Genomic DNA, 26,610 nt, shown 5'->3' with positions numbered 1-26,610 from the left:
CTGTACAAGGATTAAATAAAAGAATTTATGGGAAGTATTTCACACAGGGCAGGCGCACCGTAGACGTCCCAGACATGTGACCACTGCTGTCCCTGCCATGACTGCTATTTTTATTACCGTTACTACCACCGGCAGCCACCGGCACAACTGGCCAGTGATAGTTAGGATTCAGAGCTCCCAGCGCTATATTCATCTCTAAGCCCAAATCAGGCATCTGTTCCAGATTCTGTTTTGCGGGGAGGCCAGTTACAAACTGAAAAAGGGAGGGAACGTACGAGATTAGTGGGGTGCCCGGGGGGCTCCGTCGGTTGAGCGTCCGACTCTTGATTTCAGCTCAGGTCATGATCCCAGGGTTGCGGGATCGAGCCCCGCAGTGGGGCTCTGTGCTGACTGTGGAGCCTGCTTAAGATTCTTTCTCTCTTTCCTTCTGCCCCTCTTCCCTGCTGGCTTTCTCTCTCAAAAAAATAAGTAAATAAATAAAAAAGACAGGGGTGCCTGGGTGGCTCAGTCGGTTAAGCGTCCAATTTCAGCTCAGGTCGTGACCTCACGAAGCCTAATTCATAACTCAATTCCCGCTCTGGAGGAGAGGGATGGTTTAAAAACTGAAGAAACATGGGAAATGACTTTGTTTTTTTAATATGTAAGGCCTTTCTAAAACAGTGCATGCCTTCTCTGTCTTAGAAGAAGGAGAACGGGAGACGGACCACACGCCGTCCTCACTAAGAAACTGTCCCTTAGCGTCCTAAGCTGAATTCACTTACCTCTGCTCACTCATCCTGTAATTCGGCCAGCCCACGAGAAACATGCGCATTCACTTCCCTCCCACGTGACTTCCCCCGCTAGCCTGCGCTTCTACACCAAACTCAGCTTGAATAAAACAGTTTTCAGGAATGAGAACTCCCTCTCTAGAACTCTGTGATGCTATATAGATTTGAGTGACCTAAAACAAAAGCTCCGGCTACAAATATATGGCGAACCTGACCACAAAAGGCATAGTGGCATGTTCCAACAAGCCAGAGAAGGAAAACATGGCAAAGGGCATTATATTTTCCTTAAAAAATGAGGCCACATGAAATAGCACATACATATATCTGATACGGTGCTAGGTGCCCCCTGAGGACTTTTTCCAAGACTCCGCGAATTAACCTCCCTAGTCTTCCGATCGCAAAGTTCTAGTCAACGCCTCTGAAGGGCTCAGGTATGTAGTCATGTAATGAGCGCCTAACACATGCCATATGCTGTGTTAGGCTTGGGGGGAGGGTGAGCTCTTCACATATGATGTTTGTGAGAGACAAGACAGGGCGGCAGCACCGTGAGGGGACCGTCTTCTTGCCATCTGTGTAAGGTGATGGGCGAGAAAATGAGCCAACTTGGTGGAAAAGAAGAAAGCACAAAAATAACACAACCGTAGTTATCACAATGGTGGCCTCATTCTGCCTAAGAGCCGCATCAGTTTTACTGCGTTTACGGTGCATTAGTCCCTGGCCCCTGATGGGCGCTTAATAAATAGGCGTCGAATAAATACATGAAGGGAAGAAAGCGGAAATCCGTCCCTAAGCCTTATGAGATCTCTAAGGATGAGGCCGCTGGGGCCAAGGCAGTGCTTCCTGTCAAAACAAGCACCGAACTACAATTCTAGTCATTCTTTGGAGATGCTGGCTATTGGAACACGGCGGTTGCGAAACCGTCATCCACCGTGACTACACCTGGGTCCAGCCCAGGACCCGCTGGATCTGAGTCACAGGGTGATCAAAGCCAGGACTTATTCAAAGGCAACGTTTTCTGTTTTTTTTTTTTTTACATATTGCGAAACCAGTGTGTGCATATGTTTTCCTTGGTGAAGATTCATCTGTGATTATAATCAGAACTGACACCTGAGAAGTGGGTAAGCGGCCTTTCCCCAGCCTCTCCTCTTCCCTTCACAGGGCTTCAGGCAGCCGGGGAGCCTAGGGCACGATTTAGGGCAGGCTTCTGGGCGCACGTGACAGACCCGGCCTTGAATCCTAGTTCCACCAGTTACCGTGACCTTGGGCACGGTCCTCAGCATGGTCCGATGACCTGTGGAAAGGAGCTTACCAATGCCACCTACATTGAGGTTGCTGTGTGGGTTAAATGAGATAAAGCTGGAAAAATCCTCCCCTGCAGCATCTGACACATTTCAAGTCTTAACACGTTCCAAGTCTTTGCTTTTCGTAACTTTCAACTTAATGGGGAAAAACAAAGTTACCAAATAAAGAGGGAAGTTGACTGTTTAAGCTGAAACTTTGGTCTTATAAAGAAATGGCCCCTCCTTAAAACCTGTTACACTGATTCTCTTTCCAAGAAGTTCCTATTCTGTAATCTGAGTAATCATGTGCCAACCCCAGTTCACTTTCCTATCAGACAAGTATGAACCTTTCCCTTTAGTACAAAGCATATGCATAGGGTCCCAGGGTGAACTCTTTGGCAACTAGACGAAGAAATGAACATGTTCTCAAACTGTCTACTAAAATATAAGAAACTGGGGCGCCTGGGTGGCTCAGTTGGTTAAGCGTCTGACTTCAGCTCAGGTCATGATCTCAGGGTCCATGAGATCGAGCCCCGCGTCGGGCTCTGTGCTGACAGCTCAGAGCCTGGAGCCTGTTTCCGATTCTGTGTCTCCCTCTCTCTCTGCCCCTCCCCTGTTCATGCTCTGTCTCTCTCTGTCTCAAAAATAAATAAACATTAAAATAAATAAATAAAATAAAATAAAATAAAATATAAGAAATTAAGTAATGAAACACACCCAAGTCAGGAAGTTTTAAGATATTTTTGGGACAAGGCAAAGAGCTAACCATACTCAAAATTCAGTTGACCTACTAAAGGGAAATAAAAATCTATGGAATCAATATGTATAAAGTGCTCCCTGTAGACAAAACACGTGTTCAAAAAACAAACAAACACATGTTCATTTGTTGCATGGACCAAGATTTTTTTTAAGTTTATTTTTATTTATTTTGAGAGAGAGAGAGAGAGAGAGAGAGATAAAGAGCAAGCAGGGGAGGGGCAGAGAGAGAGGGAGTCAGAATCCCAAGCAGACTCCATGCTGATCTCACCGTGAGACCTGAGCCAAAGTCAAGAGTCGGACACTTAACCGACTGAGCCACCCGGGTACCCCCGGACCAAGATGTTTTAAGGAACACAGAGACCAACAGGACCTAAAAGGAGGTCCCGGCTCTGAAGTACAGCAGGTATACAATTATAATACAAATCAGGTGATCAGAGCTATTAATAGATGTATAAGAAAAGCACTATAGGAAGAGGTAGAAATTCTAAGGGTTTGAGGAAGACCTGCTAAGAGATGGCATCTGAGGCACTATTTGGAGGCAGAGTTGAATTTCAAGAAGCAGATCTAGGGACGGGGGAGGAGACAATTCCCTCAGAGGAAAGAACATGCATCTCGAAATGTTGTGTCCATTAGGGGAGAAAGTTAACAATGGTTAGTACAGAAAAAGGAAGAAGAAAGCTCGGAGAGGTTATTGGTCTCGTGAAAGTTGAATGACATATGCAAATCTAATGAACACTGATCAGGAAATTACTCAAATACCTTTAACTTGATAAGGTTCCTTATGACAGCTCTTATTGTATTCTTCCCTGAGAAGGTAAGCAATTATTTGTGAGTCATAATTACAACGTGGAACAAAATGACTAGAACCCTTGGGAATTACCTTGTGATCGAAGCACTTATTCAGCAAATCTATTATCTGCATTTTGCAGGGAGTGGTTTAGCAACCTCTTTCCTTGTATCTGAAGGAGAAGTTGACTGTTAAACCATTCCTAAGTTTTGTTCGACTTCACGCATGATCTGGAAGTCTTTTGTCGACCCGCGAAGCATCTTTCATAGTTGTTTCTCAAGAAGCGGCAAACTTGGCCGATCAACTTTTACACATCACTCTATGAGCAGGATGGGAATCTTCTGAATTTGCACCTCAGCTTACTCAATGAGACCATACTACACCGGAGCTCAGAAAACACAACCCAGGGTCAGCAGGCTTGTGACGTTCATGTCACACACTGAATGATTCATGTCACGCACACAAATGATTGCGATAATATGAAGTCGATTAATTCTTCCCCCACCAATGCAGAAAGATGCCCCTTGGGCAACAGACTCCGAGGGACCAGGAACAGCCCGCAGTAGGTAAAGAAGCCTGTCGGGCTACAGGGACGGCAACGGTGAAGAGACAAAAGAAAGAGAAGCACAGTAAGGCTGGTTCCTAAAAGGGAAGGCATACCGAACTGAGTAAGGTAAGGACATGAGTAATAATAGTGAAATGAAACATCAAATACTTTACCCATGTTCACAGCGGGGAGAAGCTGTATCAACTTGAGAACAGTCGCCCCGTTCAGTGCGGCCCCCACAATGCTTAAAGAAGTAGTTGGCCAACGTTAAAGAATAATGAGATTTCACTGCAAACTCAAGACGATCAACATTTCTTAAAGAATTTGAAGATCTGGCAACACTGGGCTTGTGGTGCCGCTTGGCTCTAGGCTGTCCCCTTGGCCTGAGTCGGCTCTCCACCTTCTACCTGGCTGGCTCCTGCAGGCACTTGTGTGGGCAATTCTTGAACAGAATTTCCAAAATCAACCCACAGTTAGTCAGGACACAGGTCTTCAATGGCCTTTCTTAATTTGGGAAGATGGCAATGATGATTGTGTGTTTTATAGATTAATCAAATCCAGTTAGGCAGACTATCTTACTTATGATTCAGGATTCCTTTACAAACATTTATATGAGAATAGGACAAAGTGAAACCTGCCCGGGGTGATCTAAAGATAAGCAATGTAAGAGACGGTGGTTTGAGCTTGGCAGCTCAAACCTGGCTAAGTCATTAAATAGGATTCAAACTACAAGTGGACAGAAAGCTTTTCAGTTCAGACAAGAGAGACAAGTATCAAAATGCAGGCACAAATGCAGGTTTTAGTCAAGCGGCCAGTTAAGCAGAACTTGGAAGACATGTACTTACTGTATAGACAATGAATACATGTAGTATACGCCCACATACATATACATACAGAATAATGCACGAAAAAATGATTTGAAGTCAGTGAAGAGCTAAATAATCATTCAGTATTTACATCAACCTGCTAAGTGAGCCAAATGTCCACCGAAAGCATAAGTTCTTGACCAACAAGCGTTTATTTAAATTACTTTTAAATCATCTTACCAAACTCGGTGCTAGATCGCTTTAAGAGCAAGTTTCTTAATTGCACACGGCATTAATAAGCAGAGTCCCTTAAATAGCACCCCGTTGTGATAAAACTGCTCTCAGACACGGTAAATAAAAAGAGGAACAGCATTTTCCTGTCACTTTAAGTTGTGAAGCACGGAGAAAACAATCATCTGTTTGTGACGGGCAAAGCATCCGAACTGAAATCTGCGAGTCTTCGGAATCGAATAAAGATGCCGGTAAAAACACAGTAGCGTGACTTTTCCCTAACGTGTTCAGCACCGCCCCCCACCCCACCATGCCGGCCTTCCACCTTCTGCAATTTGTGTGGGAGAGGATGACAGCGCATCATCACGCTAATACTATATTCGTTCTACGGCTCCAAAGGACGCCGTGTTAGGCTACCAAAGCCGTGACACAGCTTTTGCCCCATCCAAGGACGTCCTGCGCCCCGCAGGCCAAATGCTCCCGGGGAAGACCGCAGTAGCGGTCAATGTGGCCACCTGTCCCTGGCTACAGGCGGGCCGCTCTTACGGATGCTCGGCGAGTCCCAGCTCCCTTTGGGGGTGGAGTCCCCCTATGAGTAGGTGATTCGGCTCCACCACCGAGGCCGGGGCTGCTCAACTCGGCCACGGGGGTCGCGAGAGGCCGAGGTCCCCCAGGCCCACGGAGGGCAGCTCCAGCGTGGCGGGTCCCGCTCCGGGGGCCTTGGCCTCCACCCCCTGCCTAGCGACTGGGGCCCGGGGTCGGGGGAGGCGCGGGATAGGGACGCGACAGCCAGCCCCGAGGTCCACGGGCGCCCGCCCCGGCTCAGCGCCTCCTCAAATGTCACCCTGGGCTCACCAAAAAGCGCGTGGAGCTGGTGCCCTGGTCCACTGCCCCCACCAATGGCCCCAAAACTGCTTTCTTCGCGGCTGCCATGAAACCAGCTTCGGGTCAGCGGGCTATCGCGGCCCGTTTCCCGGGAGACGGCGGCGGGCGGGGGAGGGGCAGGTCGCGAGCCGGGCAGGCGAGGCGGCGTGCAACAGCAGAACGCTGGGATCGCGCTCCAGGCAGCCCCTTTACCCGCGCGGAACCTTCTCACCCCGCCCCTTCGGCCCAGGCCCCGCCTCCAACCGCGTTCCCCATGACTCCGGGGGCGTGGCGGGAGGGGGCGCGGCCCGCCGGGCCAGCCAATTAGCGAACGTGGAAAGAGGCGGAACGTTCCGTCAGAGGGCGGTGAGACGTCAGGGAGGCGGGGCCTGGGCGCGGCGGAGGCGGTGGCCCGCGCCGCGGGTCACGTGGGCTCCTGCGGCCCGGCGGCCGAGCCGGCCTGCCGCAGGGCCGGGGGCGGAGGCCGGTGCTGCCCTTTGGCGGGGAGCGCCACCGGCCCGTGGAAAGGGCACAACCCCCACGCCGCGCTTAGGGGCTCCCTCCCGCGAAAGGTCCCAGAGGACAGGACTGCTTGTTCTCCTGGTGGGCTGTGCAGAGCGCGGCGTGAGTCGCTGTTCAGGCCGACCCGGCCGGGCCTTCCCGCGCTTCCCACGCCCCGCCCACCTCCCCTCTCCTTGCCCTGGATAAGAATTCCCTGCAGGGAACCGGCCCCACGTAGTGTGGCCCCCGGGAGCACGGCTAATCCCTCATCTTCGTCCGCTTTTCAGGGACAAGGAACGCGGAAGTTCTTTCTGTTTAGCCTGTAAGGCAAGAGCGCAGAATCAACCTCGGGTCCCTCAATTGACAATCTGGCATCCGGCAACTCCCTGTCCCGAACCGCCCTTGCTCCTCGCTTGACCTCACTCTGGTGTCCCCTCCCTCTCACGCCATTTCCTCTGCCTCCATTAACTGCTCTACATTGCAAAGGGAGAGCAAAGGGGCTCTTTGATTTGACCTTGAATTTACCTTGCCAGGATCCTTTTGAGTCCCGCGCGTTTCAGGAGCTTTTCAAACTTTGAATGAAGACCCACCGTGAGAAATAGTTTACGACTCCAGGTGTGTGCGTGCGCATGTGCATAAATTTATTTTCTATGTAATACATATAGATACACATAAATATATTTTCTGTATATTTACATTATTGAAAAATGTTTCCGAAACAGTTTATCCTTCCGTGCTACGCATTCTGTATTGCTTTATTCTATTGCTGATCATTTTATCAATTGAGTAAAGGAGGCAAAACTGAAAGAACAAAGGCCTTTTTGGGGGGGGGGGTCTCAGAATTGCAGTTTCGGTGCAGGTTCTGGAGGACTCAGAAAAGGGTCTTGTTCATGTGGGGAAAGGAAGGGGTTTTTACGGGAAAGAAAGAAGGGGTGATTACATGACTTAAGTAAAAGAAAAAAAAAACCTACTTTGGTGCTGACTGGTGGAGCCACTTCTCATTACTATCTTATTGATTATTTTATTGTTGCTGTCAAATAAAACTGTCCCTGGTATGTATTAATTCACTTTGCTGTCCTCATGTGATCTGTCAGTTGCTCTCTTTAAACTTTACGATCAACTGCTTGTAAAACAGTTGCTGCTTCTGGCCTAGTTCAAGAGTTCATTGGGAAGAAAAATGCAGCTGCAAAATGGAGAACGTATGGCCAGAAATTTTACACAATTCCACAGTTCCCTTTTGATCCAAGATTTTTTTTTTTTTTAGGAAAAATGTCACAGATCAATACTATTCCCTGGTAGCCAGTTTAAATGTTCTGTTCTGGACCTTAAGGAAGAGGTCCGGTCCAAATCTCATGAACCAGCCCTACTCTTGAAAATGTCAGCTCAGGGGCGCCTGGGTGGCTCAGTGGGTTAAGCGTCCACTCTCAATCTCGGCTCAGGTCATGATATCACGGTTTGTGAGTCAGAGCCCCACCTATGGCTCAGCGTTAACAGTGAGGAGCCTTCTTGGGATTCTCTCCCTCTCTCCCTCTGTCTTTGCCCCTCCCCCACTCATGCACCCTCTCAATAAATAAATAAATAAATAAATAAATAACTATTAAAAAAAGAAAATAAGTCACTTCAGTTAAACACTTGTGTCTCGTTTCAGGAAGTGGGCTTTGAGGGGGTTCCCCAAATTAGGCCCATATTGTGCAAGCAGTCAGGTAATTAATAAGAGGCATCTGTACGGAAACAAAAGAAAAACAAAGGTTAATGGTTGGAGCGTATTATAAACCCAGTGTCTGCGTCCTGAGGGTGGCCAGTGAGAAGATTTCTAGATGTCAGGCTCAAAGCATCCTCAGAGGGAGTGAGAGCAGGCAGTGGCGATCTGACAGATTTTCCTGGTTTGCAGTCTGAGTACCTCTGGTGATCTTTCTGAGAGGCCCATATAAAGCAACAGGCACGAAGACCGTCTGAAGTTTATCTCAAGTTGTCTAGCTTCAGTTTGCACAGCTTCGGGAAAAATGGCAGTTTTAGTTCTCAGCCATTCCAAGTCAAAAGAATGAAAGAACATTGGAAACCTTGGTTTGGAGAGTCACAGCCAGATATTTGAGGAAACCAGAATTCAGGATACAGCCCAGTTTTGTAGGGAAACAACACACTGTCAGACAATCAGAACTAGAATCTAACATCCACACGTGTGTGTTATGGGAATACAATTTTTTTCTCTTTTTAAAAAGAAAACCACAGGCCCCAAATGGTGTTGCTTAGGCCGAGTTCCCAAACTGGGGCTTACTACCTAATTTAATTGCAGTTTCAACCTCTCCCAGAAATGTAACCTTAACTGGTCAGTCAGGAATTTTCCAGATCAGCCCACTGAGTCTGTCCTATGGGGCCTCTCTATCCCCCAAAGGAAGATGAATAATCTACATGATAAGACCCCTCTTCTTCTCCCCCACTAAGGGAAAGTGACCTTTGGGGAACAATCCTTTTCATTTACTAATAACTTTCTGGCCCACCCTCCTTCCTACAGACACTTTCCATTTTGTACAGTTTCTCAAAGCTTTCCTCTACTTGCTAGATGGGATACTGCCTGACTCAGGAAGCATTTAATAAAGTCCATTAAACCTTCAGATTATTTCAGTTGGATTTTATTTTTTAACACTCTCTAAAATCACCCTCATTTCCACCAAAGATAGCCAAAGGAATACTAATTTGTAAAATAAGTCCAATTTCAACACGTTGGCCTGATTATTTTCAAAAGTGTAGCAAGAATAGTGATTGATTATATAGGTTCATTTATTTTATTTTTTTTAATTTTTTTTTAACGTTTATTTATTTTTGAGACAGAGAGAGACACAGCATGAACGGGGGAGGGATAGAGAGAGAGGGAGACACAGAGTCAGAAGCAAGCTCCAGGCTCTGAGCCATCAGCCCAGAGCCCGACGCGGGGCTCGAACTCGCGGACCACGAGATCGTGACCTGAGCCGAAGTCGGACGCTTAACCGACTGAGCCACCCAGGTGCCCCTATATAGGTTCATTTAAATCTGCTTTGCTGGAACTTTTCGTAAGACATTTTAGATTGAACTTTCAACAGCCTCTCCAAGCTAAGGAACCACGCCAAATACTTGCCATCAGACTTCTGTGTAATTAATCGCTAAGGATTTGGGTGAATTCCTCCCTTTTTGAAGTCCCCCCAAATAGCCTGAGGTTCCTGTGCCTGCCAGGAAGCAACCTTCCATCCTTATCTGGTAAGGCTGCTGGGAACCCTGTAAGCAAAGTGTCAGGATGATTTTTCCAAGGGGCTTCATTGGCTCCATAAAGTCAGCCTTACATCCTTCGGGCTGTCTGGTCATATCTGAGTCTATGCATGTCTCTGAAATATGACATTCCAGTCAAAGCGTTGGTAATATAACCAGTGTGTCCAATGCTGTCCTGTTACAAGGAGAACGGATTCTTATTAAATTTATACAAATAGCTATAATTGCCACGAAAACAGGAATACTCACTGAGAGTTTCTAAATACTGGAAGGATCAGGTAGGGAGAAAAAGATAAATGTTTCAGATCTGTTTACAAAGGAATAGTTTACCAAATTTCTGTAAGTCATAGATAGCCTAAGACAGAACATTTCTTTAAATCTGGAAGAGAAAACATTCTTCCTCAGTTTATTCAGGCCCGTGTTATTAATTCTTGGTTTTTTTTGAATCCAGACTTCCCAGTAGCTGCAGAAATTCTTATCCAGTTCAGTTTTGTGATCTTAAGGTTATCAGAAACCTGTATGTGTCAAAAGTCCTTTCCATGAATCTCCTTGAAGCTGAAACACATGTGCAAGACCATCAAGAATAAAACAATAACTGTAAATGACAAGGAGACTCAAAATGGCCACAGTTAAAGATCTGTTGGGAGCTCATTATGATACAATTGAAAAGGAAGTTTGGTTATTTCTGTGACACACAACACGTTAATAATTAGAATTACAAGCAATAACACTGTACCAGGACATATTAAAACTTGAGGAATTTCATATTATTTCTAGAACAGTTACATGAATAGCAATTCACCCATACGATGTAACGTAAGATGGTTTATCCTCACTTAGTACCTGACAATGCTTTGGTAATTTGACAATTCCTTTGGTAATATAATATACCAGATAAATAAGCCTAATTAGTCAAAGAGACTTCATTTAGAATTTGAGTTGGGGGAAGTTTGTGAAAAATATCAGAAGGTTTTAAATTTAAAGCACATGACTAAAGAGGATCCCAGATCATTATAAAATTTAATACTTACCTGTCATCCCAGGCGACGATAAGATCCTAAAGGCAAATATAGAGGATTACAAAGTCGTTAGCGAAAGTCAACTCTTTTAATACTGGGAACATTCAGTGTCCTTAAGTATTTAAAGACCTGATAAAGACAAAACAGAAACTTTGATTTTCTTACCTGGATTACATTAAAGACAAAGAAAAACCTTTGTTTATAATTTTATATTAAGAGTAGACCAATAATTTAAGAAAACTTGGGTGTTTTAACAGTGAGACAAAACCAGTTCTAATCTTGCACCTTTGACATTAAAACTCACCCATTCCAATCATAGTTCTGACCCTGCATAGACTTTTTTTCAAAGATTCCTTTTTTCACAAACTTTCTATGACGTTCATTCCTACATTCAGATTTTGCCTGATTTCCCTCTTTAAATAACCGGCCTTGCCTTAGGTCAAAAGTTCTTCCTTTTCCCTCAAAAAAACCACATCTCCATTTCTAATATCCTTTCCTACCAAAACACATGACATCCTAGTTTACTGGCATGTGGAGATGTTTTCTTATTATTTCTAGTAGCTTAAATTATATTTAGCAAAACTCTTAACTTTTAGAGACCTTTTTTTTTTTTTTTTTTTTTTTTACGTAATCTCTACACCCGACATGGGGCTCAAACTCACGACCCTGAGATCACGAGTCATATACTCCACCAAATGATCCAGCCAGGCGCCCAGTTTACCTATTTCTAATGAAAACTAAGAAGTAAGCAGTTGTGTTATACTAGCATTCTTTTTTTTTTTTTTTAGATTTTATTTTTAAGCAATCTCTAACCCCAACATGGGGCTCAGATGCACAACCCCAAGATCCAGAGTTGCAACTCCACTGACTGAGCCAGCCAGGCGCCCCTATATCAGCATTCTTTAGACTCGCAACTTTATGAACACATTTCATAATTTTTAGAAACAAATGCCTTCTTATAGTAAACTTCTCAGTATGGCACAAAACATATTTAGCAATTGACCCAAATATCTTTAGTTTCTCTGTAATAGGAAGTCAAAAGTAAATAAGCTTATGTTTAGTAGGTAATGTTTCAGGATTTCATCTTATGTGGAAATGATCTGGATATTTCAAGACTACCCATTATGTAACTTAATGTGACAAATCCAAAAAGGATTTGGGGAAACTATTTAAGTAGACATAAATATTGCTGAAAAGTTCATTTACAAACTTGTATTTTACTTACATCAATTTAGTTCACTTGTTCTTAATAAATATGTTTAGATTAGTCAGGAAAATTTCACAACACACTAAACAGCTAACCATCACCTTTAAGTTACATTTCTTGCTGACCAAGTCTGTAACAGAGATAACATGAGCTAATTTGACTTTTAGCAAACCTAGGGAGAATAATAGTTTTATATTTACTGCTGACAACTCTAGAAACATGCCTGTTTTAATTAAACCAACCAACTTCAATGAACTTTTATATATTAAAGATTAATCTTAGATCACATGAACTTGAAATATATTTGGGTTCATTTCTATTGTCTGAGAATTTAATTTATACGAGCACTCATTTTCTTTAAGCCAATTAAACAGAGCTCTTTTATAAATTAATTTCGGCAGTACCATTCAGAGGCAGAAAATACTACACATCTATAACACATTTGAACATAAAGACGGACACAAACGGAAACCTTATAGTTATTGTTGTAAAGTTTTTAGCCATGAGGGGCACCTGGCTGGCCCAGTAGGAAGACCGTACGACTCTTATCTTGGGGTCAAGAGTTTGAGCCCACACTGAGCGGGGAGATTGCTTGAAAATAAAATCTTTAAAAAAAAAAAAAGTAATAATTTTTTTAGCCGTGAGGCTGAAAGTAGAATAATTCAGCATTCACTAGTTTAGAAAAGAGCATTTGGATGCAAACTGTTTTTCTGGGAGATGGAATTAGTTAAGGTTATGTGCTCAGATAGCTAAAACTTTTGCCACTGTTATTTGTGGGGAAGACAATTACCATTGGTGTTTATCCTTGCCCAGTAACCTTATGGAAGCTGTGGGCTAGATTTGGGGCAAGGGTGCTTCTATAGCCATTTGTAACTTTAAAAAACTTCTACCCAACCCCAAGTTTTAGGAATAGAGGATGATCTACACATGAGTTCCCAGAGACGGTTATGAGACTTTTGAGATAAATAGTGGATGTTTGGGATTGGTGAAAAGGGGAGGGTGAAGGATTTTCAGTTGTTTCTGGGCCTTTATTTCTGGTTTCGCAAAGATTTGTAAGATAAGGGCAGTTGCTTTTAATCCTTCAAGGAACTGGGTTGCAATTTAAATGACATTCTAGGTTGATCCACCCACCTGACTACATTATCCTCAGTTTGCTTCTTTCCCTCTGGGTACATAGTTCTAATTTTAACTTAGGGGAGAGGCCTTAAAAAAATTCTTATCAGGTGCTGAATATCAGCTTCCAATCTGGCCAACTTTGGACTACAGAGCCACTGTAAAATAAATTCTTGCCAGTTTTGAGTTTTATGCTTTGGATGTAAGACGAGTCCCCAAAGAGGGTGCAAAGATACTACCTTCCCAAGATCTAGAGTCACTCCCAAAGATAGCCGAAAGAAAGAAATGACAACCTGCATGCCACAGCAAGGCAGACAAAACGAGTCAAGCGGGAAGATAATGGCCATTTCTCCTGAGTGACAGGGTCTCAATGGCCTTCAGCTCAAAATGCCAAAGTGGCACACTCTGGGGAGACTTGCTCTGAACCCTTTCAGTCTCCTTCAGTCTTAAAGAAGTTTGACTACCCAGAAGCTAAGTTACATTTTCTATGTGCTGTTCCACTATTTCCAAAAATATTTCCCTCTTTTGAGGGAGAGAAATGTGTGCCGATACCTCCCCCAAAAATTGAGGTCTAACAGGTGAATGGGGTCTGTAGGGACCAGAAGGAATTGATGAGTGCTGTAAGGGCCCCAGCTGAAAAGAAACGGGTAAAAATTTTAAAACTGTCATGGGATATTAGACACTCCCACAGCTTGTAGTGTTTGGTACTCTGGGGAAGGCGGGGAGGCAGGTGGGTGGGGTTTAAAACTGACAGTGTTGTTCCCACGTCTAGAGGGGGAAAGGGAGTGGGAGATACAGGCTTCCAGTTACGGAATGAATAAGTCATGGGAATGAAAGGCACAGCACAGGGAATACAGTCCGTGGTGTTGTAAGAGTGTTGTCTCGTGACACAGGGTAGCTACCCTTGTGATGAGCATAGCATAACGTATAAACCTGTCGAATCACTGGTTTACTCATGTGAACTCATGTAACATTGTGTGTCAGCTGTACTAAAAAAAAAAAAAGAGAGAGAGAGAGAGAGAGAGAGCTCATCTCACCTCATTCCCAGTAACATCTACTTCCCCTGAAGTGTTGGGTAGAATTAACGGGAAGATCCCCTTTTGTCCTGGGAGCTTTGCTATTCGGTCATATGAGCATTAGTTCCCCTGCTTTTTGTGCCCTTCTGCTCGTAGGCTGTTGGAGCCAATGCTGTCTCACAGTAACAAAGTTGGAGTTAAATTAGAAAAAAAAAAGTTAAAAAAAATGGGTTTTCACGATTAATTTTGTCAATACCAAAGTATTGTTTACAAGTTTTCCTCTAATCTATCATAATAATCAAAAACCAGATTCGTTTGGCCACTGATTACATCGTTGCTTTGTTTCTGCAATCTATAGTCTTTTGGAAACCCTGAGGGACAGTTTTGTGTAAATCTTCATCTAGCTTAAAAGTTTCTGTTTTACCTACAGCTTTTCACTTAGCAAAATCAACAGGCTCTGTCCGGCCTACTTTTCCCATTCATTCCCTTAGGTGACCTTCATTTACAAGCATGCGTAGAAGTTGATAAAGGTCAGAATTACCAGGTTTATGGGTCTGAATAACTAAAGCGAATCCCCTAGCAAATCCTAGAGGGTCTTCAAGGGCATGGGGAAAGTCCTTGGCAGTAAGTAGTTCATGGTCGTGCCTTGGTCCACGGAGTATAAATGACTGATAAAGTCTTAGAGCGTCCTTCATTGGGTTTAAGTTTAGAAGGAGTTCGGATCGCTGGAGGGTCTAGAGGAACCTCCGGGTTGTTATTAGAGAATGGAAGTTCTGGGCAACTAGGATCGCCAGGGGGAGAGCAGGAGGGAAAAGGTGGAAGACAAGCAGTGGGTGTAGCGTTTCTCAGAAGCTCCTTGAGCTTAGATCCTCGCTGAGAGAGGTCAGAGTCAGCTTTAGAAAGTTTAGGTAATTTCGTTCCTGAGGAAGCAGGTTTAGAATCATTTGATTGGTCCGAGGCCTCCGAATACGAAGGGAACTATGCTTCTACTCAAGCTGCTTGGTTTTTTCTTTTTCCAGTTGTGCCCGCAAATAAACTAATTTTGGAATCTCCAAAGATCCCCGAGTGGCCACTGTAATGACAAGTCACAGTGATCCCACAAGACAGAAACTTACAAAAAATGGACCTGTAACAGACACCCAGCTGGGGTTCCAGTCAGGGGCTGCTCTCCGGCAGCAATTTTCCAAACCAAAGGCCCCGCTGAGTATGCACCGGACAGACGAGAGTCACTCTGTAGTTCAGACAGACAGACAAAAGCCCACATCGGAAAGACAGACACCCAAAACCTGGGCCTAAGCGTCAACTGAAAACAGGGAGGTTGGGGCATTCGTGGCTCGCTCAGTCAAGTTAGAGCCCCATGTCGGGTGGAGAGATTACTTAAAAAAAAATCATGATAATCGTGAGGTTCAGAACTGAGAGGACTCACCGGCAGAACCCCGAACCGCCTGCTTAGGCAGGTACCATGTTCAAATCCAACGGCAGTCCCAGAATCAGAATGGTACATCGCTTCAGATCCCCCGCTGTTCTGATACCATTTATGTTGACTGAGAAAAGGAGGCAAAACTGAAAAAGAAGAAAGGCCTTCGTTTGTGATCTCAGACTTGCAATTCGGGCACACAGATTCCAGAGGCCTGAGAAGAGTGTCTTGCTCATGTGGGGAAAGCAAGAGGCTTTTATAGGAAAGAAGCAAGCGGTCATTACATGATTTAGATAAAGAAGAGAAAAAAACCCCTGCTATTCGGGTGCTGACCCGTGGAGTCGCTTCTGATTACTATTGTTTTGATTATTAGTGCGATGAAACAAAACTACAAGAAAGTAGTTAACTTTACTGCCCTCATATAATCCGAATGCCACTTACTCTGTTGAAATTTTATGAGCAATTGCTTGTAAAAGAATTGTCACCTCTTGTCCCGTTGGACAGTTCCTTAGCTGGAAAGCAAAATGGAGCTTCAAAACCGAGTCCCTTCCGTCCAGAAACTTTATACAATTCTACACTTTTTAAAAGATGCTGATTTGAAAATCACCAGAGTAATTATGCAAACCACTAGGCTATCAATTTCAAAGGCACTCTATTGTCCCCCTCTCATGTCTTTCCACCCTTTTCCCTAATCTCTCCGTGTTCCGGAACATCATTTCTATTTTTTTCCCCCTCTGGCCCTTACTCTACAACACACTCTCTTATCCATCTCTGTGTGTATAGTTTAACCATGTTTGCTCTGGAAGGAAATTGTCCTGTACTCTGTGTGGACATCACTCTGGTGTTCTATGTGATGCCTGCGTATAGAAATGCTGGACTTAATAACTACTGGTAAACTGGCCTGCTTAGGAGAGGAGGGCAGATGAATCAGTATTTCTGAATTTCCTGGAAGAAGACACAGACAGGCATTCAGGCAAATGTAAAGGAAGTAGGCTAACTGGCCTCTGAATACCATGAAAGGCATTAATTAAATGATATAAGGATTTCCTTGATTCTGGAAGGCAGTAAAAAGGAAGCCACCAAACCTACCATATCAATCCATTAAAAAACAAACAAACAAACAAAAGTGACCGGGGCACCTGGGTGGCTCAGTTGGTTAAGTGGCCAACTTTGGCTCAGGTCACATGGTCCCACGGTTCGTGGGTTCCGAGCCGCACATCGGGCTCTCTGCTGCCAGTACGGAACCCATTTCGGGTCATCTGTCCCCTTTTCTCTCTGCCCCTCTCCCGCTCACACGTTCTCTTTCTCCCTCCCAAAAAGAAATAAACATTAAAAAAAAAAGTGACTGACATCGTTCTAACTTTCACACAGTTTTGACCCTCAGATTCTCACAGGACAGGGTCACACACTTCTAAGCTCCCTCTTGGAGTTCAGGGAAGGTCAAAGGGAAGAGTCTTAAACAGAAGACCCTAGCGCAGTGTATCTAATCTCCACACCCTAAATATTTACTCTGAGCCTCCGAGTCCTGTTTCATCGTATCCAACTGGAATGACCCCCATTTCTCTGCTCTTTCTCATCCCTTCAAGCCCTGGCTGCAGTCTGAAAACTCAAATTTATTCAAAGGTACAAACTAACCAAGAGATACTCTGCTTTCATTTTCCATACTATCCCTGAAGCAGAGTTGGAAATAACAACGGGGCACGTGTGGTCCGGAGAGCATGAAGTGACGCGTCATGAGACTCGCCCGCCTTCTGTGGCAGAACCAGAACTAGAATTTCTGTCTCCTGACATCAAGCCCACTGCCCTTTTGTAGCCGTCTGAGGGAAGGGCAGCCAGGAAAATAGATAAAAACGAAGAAGGTAGGATGCTGGTCCACCTCGAGCTCCCCGCGACCCATTCCAGACCTGAAGGTAAAGCAGTGGGAGAAACACTGGATTGGACAGCTAAGGAGCTCTTGGCCTTGATCTTGGCCTTGCCATTCAACACTTGATCTTCCTGACCTGGAATAACTAATTGTCTCCCCTGGCTTCCCCTTGCTCATCGGTCAAACAGGGAAAACGTCATTGACAAGGCGTGATGTGTGAAACCACTCTACAAGCGAATGATTTAAGTAGCTTGAGTTATCTCAAGTTCATCGTGATGATTTCGGGCTGGTAGGGCAAGAAATCAACGTCAACTCCCATTTGAAGAGACTCTTGGGGTTTCAATTATTCCCCCTCTGGAGTTTCCTGTTAATTTACACAGAATTTATGTAAGTAGAAAGACTACATTGCCGTAGAGATTCTTTTTGGGGGGGGGGGAGGAGGATCCAGTCATGTTTCTTGGCCTTCTCATAATTGCCTTATTTTTTCTAGTGTACTTGGAAAGCTAGCTCCTTAATCTCTTCTCGCTATTCGAACGATGACTGGGATAGGGACCGACATGGACATGGAAAGGATAACATGGAAAGTTACCGAAGGAAAGGATTACAGTAAATAGGTCAGGCATTCCTTTATTTTATGGGACTGGGATGATTTAGGCAGATATAAGAAGTGATTTGCCCAAGATAGCAGAGGGAGTTAAAGACAGATTAAGAACTTAATACAGTTGATTTAAAAAAGCCAAATTAGGACGCTTCCTCACCCCCCATGCAAACTGGAGAATCCACTCACATGCATGTGAATAATCCAGGTGTAGCAACCTAAAAATTATGCATCACTCTCTGCAGTGTTGCAAGTGTAATAGAATTAGGATATGGCGACGATTCTCAAACTCTACCTATATCAGGACCACCTACAGGACTTGTTAAAACCCAGGATGCTGGGCCCCAATCCCAGAGTTTCTGGTTTAGTAGGTGAGGTCTGATAATTTGCATTTCTAACACCCTCCCGGGTGACGTTGGCCAATGGACCATGAATATGCTGGAATGTCTATTTTTCTAGAACTTGGCGAAACTGTGGTAAGAGAATCTTTTGACTTGTGACTTTTTTCTCCCAACTATTAGTTCTTTGTTAACGAATAATCCACTTAGCATACCGGTAGGGGCGCCTGGGTGGCTCAGTCGGTTGAGCATCCGGCTCTTGATGTTGGCTCCGGTCATGATTTCAAACCCCGTATCAGGCTCTCGCTGGCAACGTGGAACCTGCTTGGGATTCTCTCTCTTCCTCTCTCTGTGACCCTCCTCCGCGCTCTCTCTCTCTTAAAATAAATAAATAAACATTAAAACAGAATACTGGTGGAGAAAGGCTTTAGGCAGACATTCTCAGTTATCAGCCTGTCGCCTAGGGCACTTGTTCCAGATGCAGGTTCCTGCTACTTTCTCCCTCCCCACCCCCTCGGAATGCAACAAGCGAGGCTCCTTGATGCCTCGGTTTCGTCCTGATCATTATTTTAGCACTAGGGGCTGGGTGTTCTATAAGCAACTGCTGAGCGAGTGAAGGAATGAATTAATCAATCAACGGAATCATACCTTCTGGTAATGATGTCAACCGGGCATTGCTTTTATTGTTTTAAAGTTTTACTGCAGGCTTTGCCGCCAGATACAAAAAGGCATACAGCTGTCACAAGGAGGGCACTGCACACAAAGTCTCAGCTGTAAACACCACTTCAAAATATAAACTCGCTCTTTGGAATACATTGTGTCAAAGGCTTCCCATATGAATACCGTTGTTATAAAACGGCGACATTTCCTTTGACAAGCAGACAAAACGCACCCGTTATCTTACACACATTTCCATCTCCTTGTAGCAATTCCCGTCTCTACCTGTGCTACTCTCATCCACCCATACAGGCACAGGCCACTTCTATTCCTTCACAAGGGCGGAGGAGACTGGGCTTGGGCCGTGTGACTTGCATGGCCATCAGCAAACATGGTGCGGAGACTTGATAGGTGATGTACAAAAGTGAGCCCTTCCTCCTTGGAACCCAGCTGCCATGCTTTAAGAAAGCCAGTCTAACCGGCTAGCAGATGAGAAACTACACACTCTCGCTGACCAACGCCAACTTCCGGAAGTGTGAATGAAACCGTCTTGGATGTTTCTATTTCGGCCCCAGTAGAGCTCCCATCTGTTTGCAGCCGCTGAATGAGCGACCCAGGTGAATGAATGACCTTGGTCAATATCGCCTGGAGGAGGGAAACCACCCAGCCAAGCGCAGATAGTACACAGAATCGTGGCACATAATAAATGGTTATTGTTTGGAGACGCTTGGTTTTGGAGTCGTTTGTCGTGCAGCAACAGGGGGATGACACAACGAGTACGTGTTGGTGTGATCTCCATTCCTCACAGAATTTAGTGTTTGGTCATATTTGGTTACAGCCCAGACACTGGGTCTTTTAGAAAGATCACCACATGACTATCCAAAAATGTTCTCATTTGCCAAACATGTTTGGAAAACCTGCCACGGATGCAAGTCGACAGGTGTTTCAGTTTGTCCTGGTGTTCCTGAGAACGTTCTGAGGCAGGGATTATACCCACAATGCCCTGAGGACCCATAAAAATGAAGCCAAAGTACCCCCGATTATGTTCACAATTATGTTTAATTATGTTCATGATTATAAATTATGTGTCACACTCATCATCACGGGGCACTGCCTTCTCAAGGGCTGCATTTACAGTCGTATCATTAAAGAAAAAGAAAATTTATTTAGTGCCTTCCCTGGGAAACCACACAGAAGGCACAAGGCATGTTGAATGAAGGGAATTCACTGATCTCCATGGATTATAATCGTACATTTGCTGATTCCTTTTTAGAAAGCACACTTTTGAAAAGAAAAGGTAACTTTACAGTTTGCCTGCTTAGGCTTCATATTGAAACTTACTTGATTAGGGAAAATTTGGGAAGACATTATATCATGTATCATTCAGTAAATGGCATGTGAGTAAAAGGGAACAACGATCTGAATTCACGTACATTCATTGTGTTTTTTAAACTTTGTTTACTTTGAGAGAGAGAGAGAGAGAGTGAGCAGGGGAGGCCCAGAGAGAGAGGGAGAGAGAGAGAGAATCCCAAGCAGGCTCTGCGCTGCCAGCACAGAGCCCTACACGGGGCTCAAACTCATGAACCATGAGATCGTGACCTGAGCTGAAATCAAGACTTGGACGTTTAACTGACTGAGCCACCCAGGTGCCGCCATTCATTGCCTTTTTAAAGGGGAAACTCTCCTTCCTTTGCAAACATTTCATTAATACCACACATCTTTGGGGGCACTTCTTATTTGGGAAGGAACATACGAATGTAATTTCTTTTTTTTTTTTTAATTTTTTTTAACGTTTATTTTATTTTTGAGACAGAGAGAGACAGAGCATGAATGGGGGAGGGTCAGAGAGAGGGAGACACAGAATCCGAAACAGGCTCCAGGCTCCGAGGTGTCAGCACAGAGCCCGACACGGGGCTCGAACTCACGGACCGCGAGATCATGACCTGAGCCGAAGTCGGCCGCTTAACCGACTGAGCCACCCAGGCGCCCCATACGAATGTAATTTCTTAAAGGACTCAGAAGAACTTTCCAGATCACCTAGCTCATCTCCATTTATTAGAGCTGAAGAAAATAAAGGCAAGAATCTGGGTTACTTGTCCAACGTCACTTACATGTATGAAATGTATGAAATGTATGAAATTGGTCAGCAAGTGGTGAGGTGCACATGTGTGTCTTATGAATGTATTGCTATTGATGAAGAAAAGAACTCAGAGTATAAGCCAACCGACAATGAATAAACGGTGCTCTTTTCCCAAAGATTCTGTAAATATATACACATTACATATATAAATAATTAAGCAAGCCATCACTGGGGAAAAAAAAGCTGTGGTCTTCTTAATTTTATTTTTTAAAGTAAGCTCTACAGCCAACACGGGTGCCCATGTGGTCTTTTTCCAGAGTTTTCTACGGTACTTTTTGTAGTCTATCCTCCCAAGGCCCCATTTCTCACCACTGTACATAAAATCTAGATCTTGTTTTAATTTCAATTCCCCCCCCCCCCAATTTTTAAATTGTAGTTAGTTAACATATAGTGTAATATTGGTTTCAGGAGTAGAATTTAGTGATTCATCGCTTACATATAACACCCAGGGCTCATCATAACAAGTGCACCCATCATAACATCACCCATTTAGCCCGTTCCCCCCCCCACCTACCTCCCTCCATCAACCCTCAGTTTGTTCTCTATCGTTAAGAGAGGGTTTGCTTCCCTCTTTCTTTTTCCCCCCTTCCCATACGTTCATCTGTTTTGTTTCTTAAATTCCACATCTGAGCGAAATCATACGGTAGTTGTCTTTCTCTCACTGACTTATTTCGCTTAGCATAATACACTTTAGCTTCATTCACCGTCATTGCAAATGGCAAGATTTCATTTTTCTTGATGGCTGAGTAATATTCCATTGTGTATACACCACATCTTCTTTATCCATTCATCAGTTGACAGACATTTGGGCTCTATCCATAGTTTACCTATTGTTGATAATGCGGCTATAAACAGTGGGGGACATCTATCCCTTCGAATCTGTATTTTTTTTTTAATTTTTCTTTTCAACGTTTATTTATTTTTGGGACAGAGAGAGACAGAGCATGAACGGGGGAGGGGCAGAGAGAGAGGGAGACACAGAATCGGAAACAGGCTCCAGGCTCTGAGCCATCAGCCCAGAGCCCGACGCGGGGCTCGAACTCCTGGACCGCGAGATCGTGACCCGGCTGAAGTCGGATGCTTAACCGACTGCGCCACCCAGGCGCCCCTCGAATCTGTATTTTTATATGGTTTGGGTAAATACCTAGTAGTGCAACTGCTGGACCGTTGTATTTTTTTAAAAAAATTTTTAGTGTTGACTTATTTTTCAGAGAGAGACAGAGAGACAGAGTGCAAGTGGGGGGAGGGGCAGAGAGAGGGGGAGACACCGAATCCGAAGCAGGCTGTCAGCACAGAGCCTGACGCGGAGCTCGAACTCACAAGCTGTGAGATCATGACCCAAGCCGAAGTCGGATGCTCAACCAACTGAGCCACCCAGGTGCCCCTGGATCATTCTATTTGTAACTCTTCGAGGAACCTCCATACTGTTTTCCAGAGGGGCTGCACCAGTTGGCATTCGCACCAACAAGGCAAGAGGGTTCCCCTTTCGCTGCACCCTTGCCAACGTGTGTTGTTTCCCATTGTGACAGATGTGAGGTGGTATGTCAATCGTGGAGACCTAGGTCTCTATCTCTATCATCCATGTCTGTTAGAGAATGAGGACTTAAAAACTAGAGAGAAACGCCAAATGCTGGCAAGGATGCGGAGCCACGGGAGCTCTCATCCACTGCTGCTGGGCACGCAGAATGCAACAGGCACTTCGTGCAACAGTTTGGAAGTTTCCTACAAAACTAAACACACTCTTACCCTATGATCCAGTGGTCGTGCGCCTTGGTATTTATCCAAAGGAGCTGAGAACTTGTGTCCACATAAAACCTGCAGCAGATGCTTATAGCAGCTCTATTCATAATTGCCAAACTTGGAAGCAAACAAGAGGTCTTTCAGTAGGTGAATGGATAAATAAACTGTAGTACATCCAGACAATGGACTATTATTCGGTGCTAAAAGGAAATGAGCTATCAAACCACGGAAAGACCTGGAGGAAACTTAAGTGCATAGTACTAAGTGAAAGAAGCTAATTTGAAAAGGCTACATGTAGCATGATTCCAACTAAAGGACATTTTGGCAAAGGCAAAACTTTGGAGACAGCAAGAAGATCAGCCCTTGCCAGGGGTTGCTGGGGGTGTGTGCAGGGGGCGGGGGGAGTGTTAGGGACGAACAGGTGAATAGAGGACTTTTCGTGCAATGAAACTACTCTGTATGATACTGTAATGGTGGATACATGTCATTATGCATTCGCCTCAACCCATAGAATGTAAACACTAAGAGTGAACCCTAATGTGAACTATGCCTCGGGGTGATGATGTGTCAATGTAGGTTCATCTGTTGTAACAAATGTACTACTCCGGTGGGGATGTTAATAATGGGGGAGGCTGGGGATATGGGGGCCGACGGGGGGGGGGGATACAGGAAATCTCTGTTCTTTCTGCTCAGCTTTCCTGTGAACCTAAAACTGCTCTAAAGAATTAAGTCTATTTTTAAAGCCTGGAGAGATAGTTTCAGCGTGTTTGAATGGTTCTGTCCTCTATTCCTCTCCCTTGGCTGACTCCACATTACTGGGCATTCTTTACCTTGGTTGAGAAATCACCTGTTTCCCTCCCATTGCCATTTCGATCTTGCCCTTCTTTACTTTTGACCACATTGCTTGTGTTGGCCTATTTCCTTGCTTCTGATAACATATACCTCATTACAGTTCTTTGTATTTGTATTGAAATAAGCTTACAGATTTTTAAAAGGTTAGTTTAAAATTGTGTGAAATATCGGCACACATGAAATGACTAACTTATGGAGACCAGAAGGTTTTTTCCTTCTTAAAAAGGGGCTGCCTGGCTGGCTCAGTCGGTAGAGCACGTGACTTGTGATCCTAGGGCTGTAAGTATGAGCCCCGTGTTGGGTGTGCAGATTACTTAGAAATAAAATCTTTAAAAAGATAAAATGAAAACAGTTGGGCCCCGAATTCCCGCTCTTCAGGAAATTTTCATATACTCTGTACTTAGATTTTCAAAGACAGGATGCCTTAACTTCTCCACCTCCCTTCATAGCTTTTCCCCTGATCGTTGGTTAATAACACTGCAGTCTACAAATGGAAATTTTCTCTTTGTAGTTTGCGTCTGCTGCCTGGAAATGATGGTGATGTCACCACTGTTGGTTTGCAGTTAGGCAACACGGCAAGAGGAACAAGGTTAAAGGAGAATGATCTTATGTTTGTAAATTAGCATTTGCATAATGAGGAAAGTGTAAATTTCTCTGGCTCTCCTTTGATGACTCCCTCTTCCTGATGGGGTATATCAACCCCATCAGCTCTGCCTATTCAAGAGAACTTGCTGTGATCTAGTCCCTATGTCTAGACACTTTGGGATGGCTGCATATTCCACAGGCGACAGCACATAGTGCTTTGACCTTTGCAGGTCCCCGGTCTGCCAACCTCACAGATACGGATGTCCAGACTGGCATATGTGTTCAGGAATAGGGAATAGAATGATCACTTTTAACTTATGATTCGCAGCTATGTGGTTATGATACTCAAAGGGACGCGCTCCATTTCAAGTAGTGGCTTGGTGCTTTCGGTGGTACCCTCAGGGAAGTGTTTGCAACAGAAGAGTCCCCCCCTCATAAATATGTTCATTATTCAGGAGCCTTCTCTGCCGTCAAGTACAAGGGAGCTTGTTATGTAAATTATATTCAGGACACTTTATTTTCAAGCTTCTGATATTTGCCCCCTGTTAATTCTACCGAAATGCTTCTATTCTCAAGGAGGGAAGGAAGGTTAGGCATTCCAGCAAGAGTGAAATACTACAGATGCTTATTGTATATTTTAACTATTTAGACGAGTGTTTCCATGATGGTAGAATAACAAGTCACTGAGTTAAAATCTTGGACTCTTGGGGCTCCTGGGTGGCTCGGTCAGTTGTGCATCTGACTTCAGCTCAGGTCATGCTCTCACGGTCACGAGTTCAAGCCTCTGTGTCGGGCTTGCTGCTGTCAGCTCCGAGACTGCTTCAGCTCTTCTGTCCCCTTCTCTCACCGCACCTCCCCTGCTCATGCTCGCTTGTTGTCTCTCAAAAATACACGTTAAAAAAATAAATAAAATCTTGTACTCTTCCAAAGGTACACAGGTCAAGCTATAGCAAACTGGAGGTTTTCTTAGACTCGTTCCCTTGAAAATACCACCCTCCTGGCCTTTGGCCCTTGCACACAGGCCGTTCTTGGCAGTATTCCTTTCTGCATCCCTGTCCATTGTACTTTTGCTATGTTGTTGTAATAAAGACTTCCGAAGTGTTCACTCCTCCCTGTATCTAAGCCCTTGCTCAGTCTCCATCACCCCGAGTCTACACTCTACCAAGTGATTTGTTTTGGCTAAGGGCCACTAGTAACGATGACATGAGCAGAGACTTAAAATGAGCTTCCTCATTTGGGTTACTGCTCTTTTGCTTCTTCTAGACGTGTGAGACCATCCGAGAACACCCAGCCTCAGCCCAGCTGGATAAGACCAGAAGTACCATCACAAATGTCCCAGATATCCCAGCCATCACAATCCATAAAATTGAGAGCAAAATATTGCTGTTCTACACTTTTTTTTTTCTTTGAGAGAGAGAGAGAGAGAGAGAGAGAGAGAGAGAGAGAGAGCACATGCACGCAGGCATGAGCAGGGAAGAGGGGCAGAGGGAGAGGGAGAGAGAATCTTAAGTAGGCTCCGTGCTCCACGTGGGGTCCAACGTGAGGCTCGATCCCATGACCTGGGATCATGACCTGAGCTGAAATCAAGAGTCAGACACTCAACCGACTGAGCCACCCAGGTGCCCCTGTTGTTCTACACTCTTAAACTTCAAGATGCTTTCTTATACGGCAAAAGCTACACGATACACAGTCCCACAGGCAGTCAGTTTGGTTTTCTATCATGGGAGGGCATATCCAGTTCTTTACTTGCAAGGAGCAAGATCCATTTAAGCTAGCTAAAAATAAAACTCTCGGTGTGCATACGTGTGCGGGCGTGTGCACACGTGCACACACTGAGTGGGAAGTAAGAGATGGTTTTGATGATGCAATTGACAATGCCTCAGACACAAGACCTGCAACCCAACCAGGCCCCAAGTCCAAGGGTGCTGAGAGCCTGTGGGAACTGAGCTCACTCTAATCACCCTTCCATTATTTTCTCTTCCTGGGACTCTTCTCTGAAGCTCTTTGAACATGTGCTCCGTTTTCCTACTTCGCTCTCAAGACTGGCTTTCTCTGTCGCTTTGTCAAGTTATATGGGGTTCCAAATGGCACCTCAGTTTCCAAACCTTCCTGACCCCGACCCTTACCGATTACAATTTGTTTCCACGTGCAATCCCTCAAGTGGTCACCCAGATCTGATCCGCGGTGGTGACAAGTGACAGGGGAGGCAAGAAGACTTTGCGCGTCTGCTGTTTGGCTGAAGGTCTACTGATTGAGGCCGGGCTCAGCTGGATGTCACTGCT

The 26,610-nt window shown here is 44.7% G+C and overlaps 1 protein-coding gene and 2 long non-coding RNA genes across 14 annotated transcripts in view; 1 reads left to right on the top strand and 2 right to left on the bottom strand.

The window, feature by feature from the left end:
* GK (glycerol kinase) overlaps nucleotides 1–6,260 on the bottom strand; it is a 77,126-nt gene extending 70,866 nt beyond the window's left edge. For 3 of the 7 annotated variants that reach the window (XM_027054694.2, XM_027054692.2, XM_027054693.2), the window contains exon 1: nucleotides 6,033–6,258. In XM_027054694.2, the coding sequence (XP_026910495.1) occupies nucleotides 6,033–6,110 (78 nt within the window). In that variant the 5' untranslated portion in view covers nucleotides 6,111–6,258. Of the gene's footprint in view, nucleotides 1–6,032 lie in introns of all 7 variants that reach the window. The other 4 variants (XM_027054691.2, XM_053202215.1, XM_027054696.2 and 1 more) reach the window with 3 other exon arrangements.
* A 191-nt stretch (nucleotides 6,261–6,451) lies between these two features.
* On the top strand, nucleotides 6,452–25,742 carry LOC106983521 (uncharacterized). Of its 6 annotated transcripts, none has more exons than XR_008290062.1 (3): nucleotides 6,452–7,157; nucleotides 13,652–15,285; nucleotides 15,343–19,733. It is a non-coding gene; the product is annotated as an uncharacterized LOC106983521 (long non-coding RNA). The 6 variants fall into 6 exon arrangements; XR_003418471.2 differs by having other exon boundaries at nucleotides 6,465–7,157; nucleotides 15,157–15,285; XR_008290064.1 differs by lacking the exon at nucleotides 6,452–7,157 and adding an exon at nucleotides 25,592–25,742 and having other exon boundaries at nucleotides 13,318–15,285; nucleotides 15,343–18,492.
* Nucleotides 10,211–26,610, bottom strand: part of LOC128311577 (uncharacterized) — a 78,997-nt gene continuing 62,597 nt past the window's right edge. The window contains exons 2-4 of the long non-coding RNA XR_008290065.1: nucleotides 15,564–15,700; nucleotides 10,814–10,839; nucleotides 10,211–10,337 (exon numbers count right to left, since the gene is read on the bottom strand). This is a non-coding gene — a long non-coding RNA (uncharacterized LOC128311577). The remainder of the gene's footprint in view (nucleotides 10,338–10,813; nucleotides 10,840–15,563; nucleotides 15,701–26,610) is intronic.

Source organism: Acinonyx jubatus, chromosome X, assembly GCF_027475565.1.
Source record: "Acinonyx jubatus isolate Ajub_Pintada_27869175 chromosome X, VMU_Ajub_asm_v1.0, whole genome shotgun sequence".
Classification (NCBI taxonomy): Eukaryota; Metazoa; Chordata; class Mammalia; order Carnivora; family Felidae; genus Acinonyx; species Acinonyx jubatus.
The sequence above is the reverse complement of the archived record's forward strand: the minus strand, read 5'-3'. Positions and strand labels throughout refer to the sequence as shown.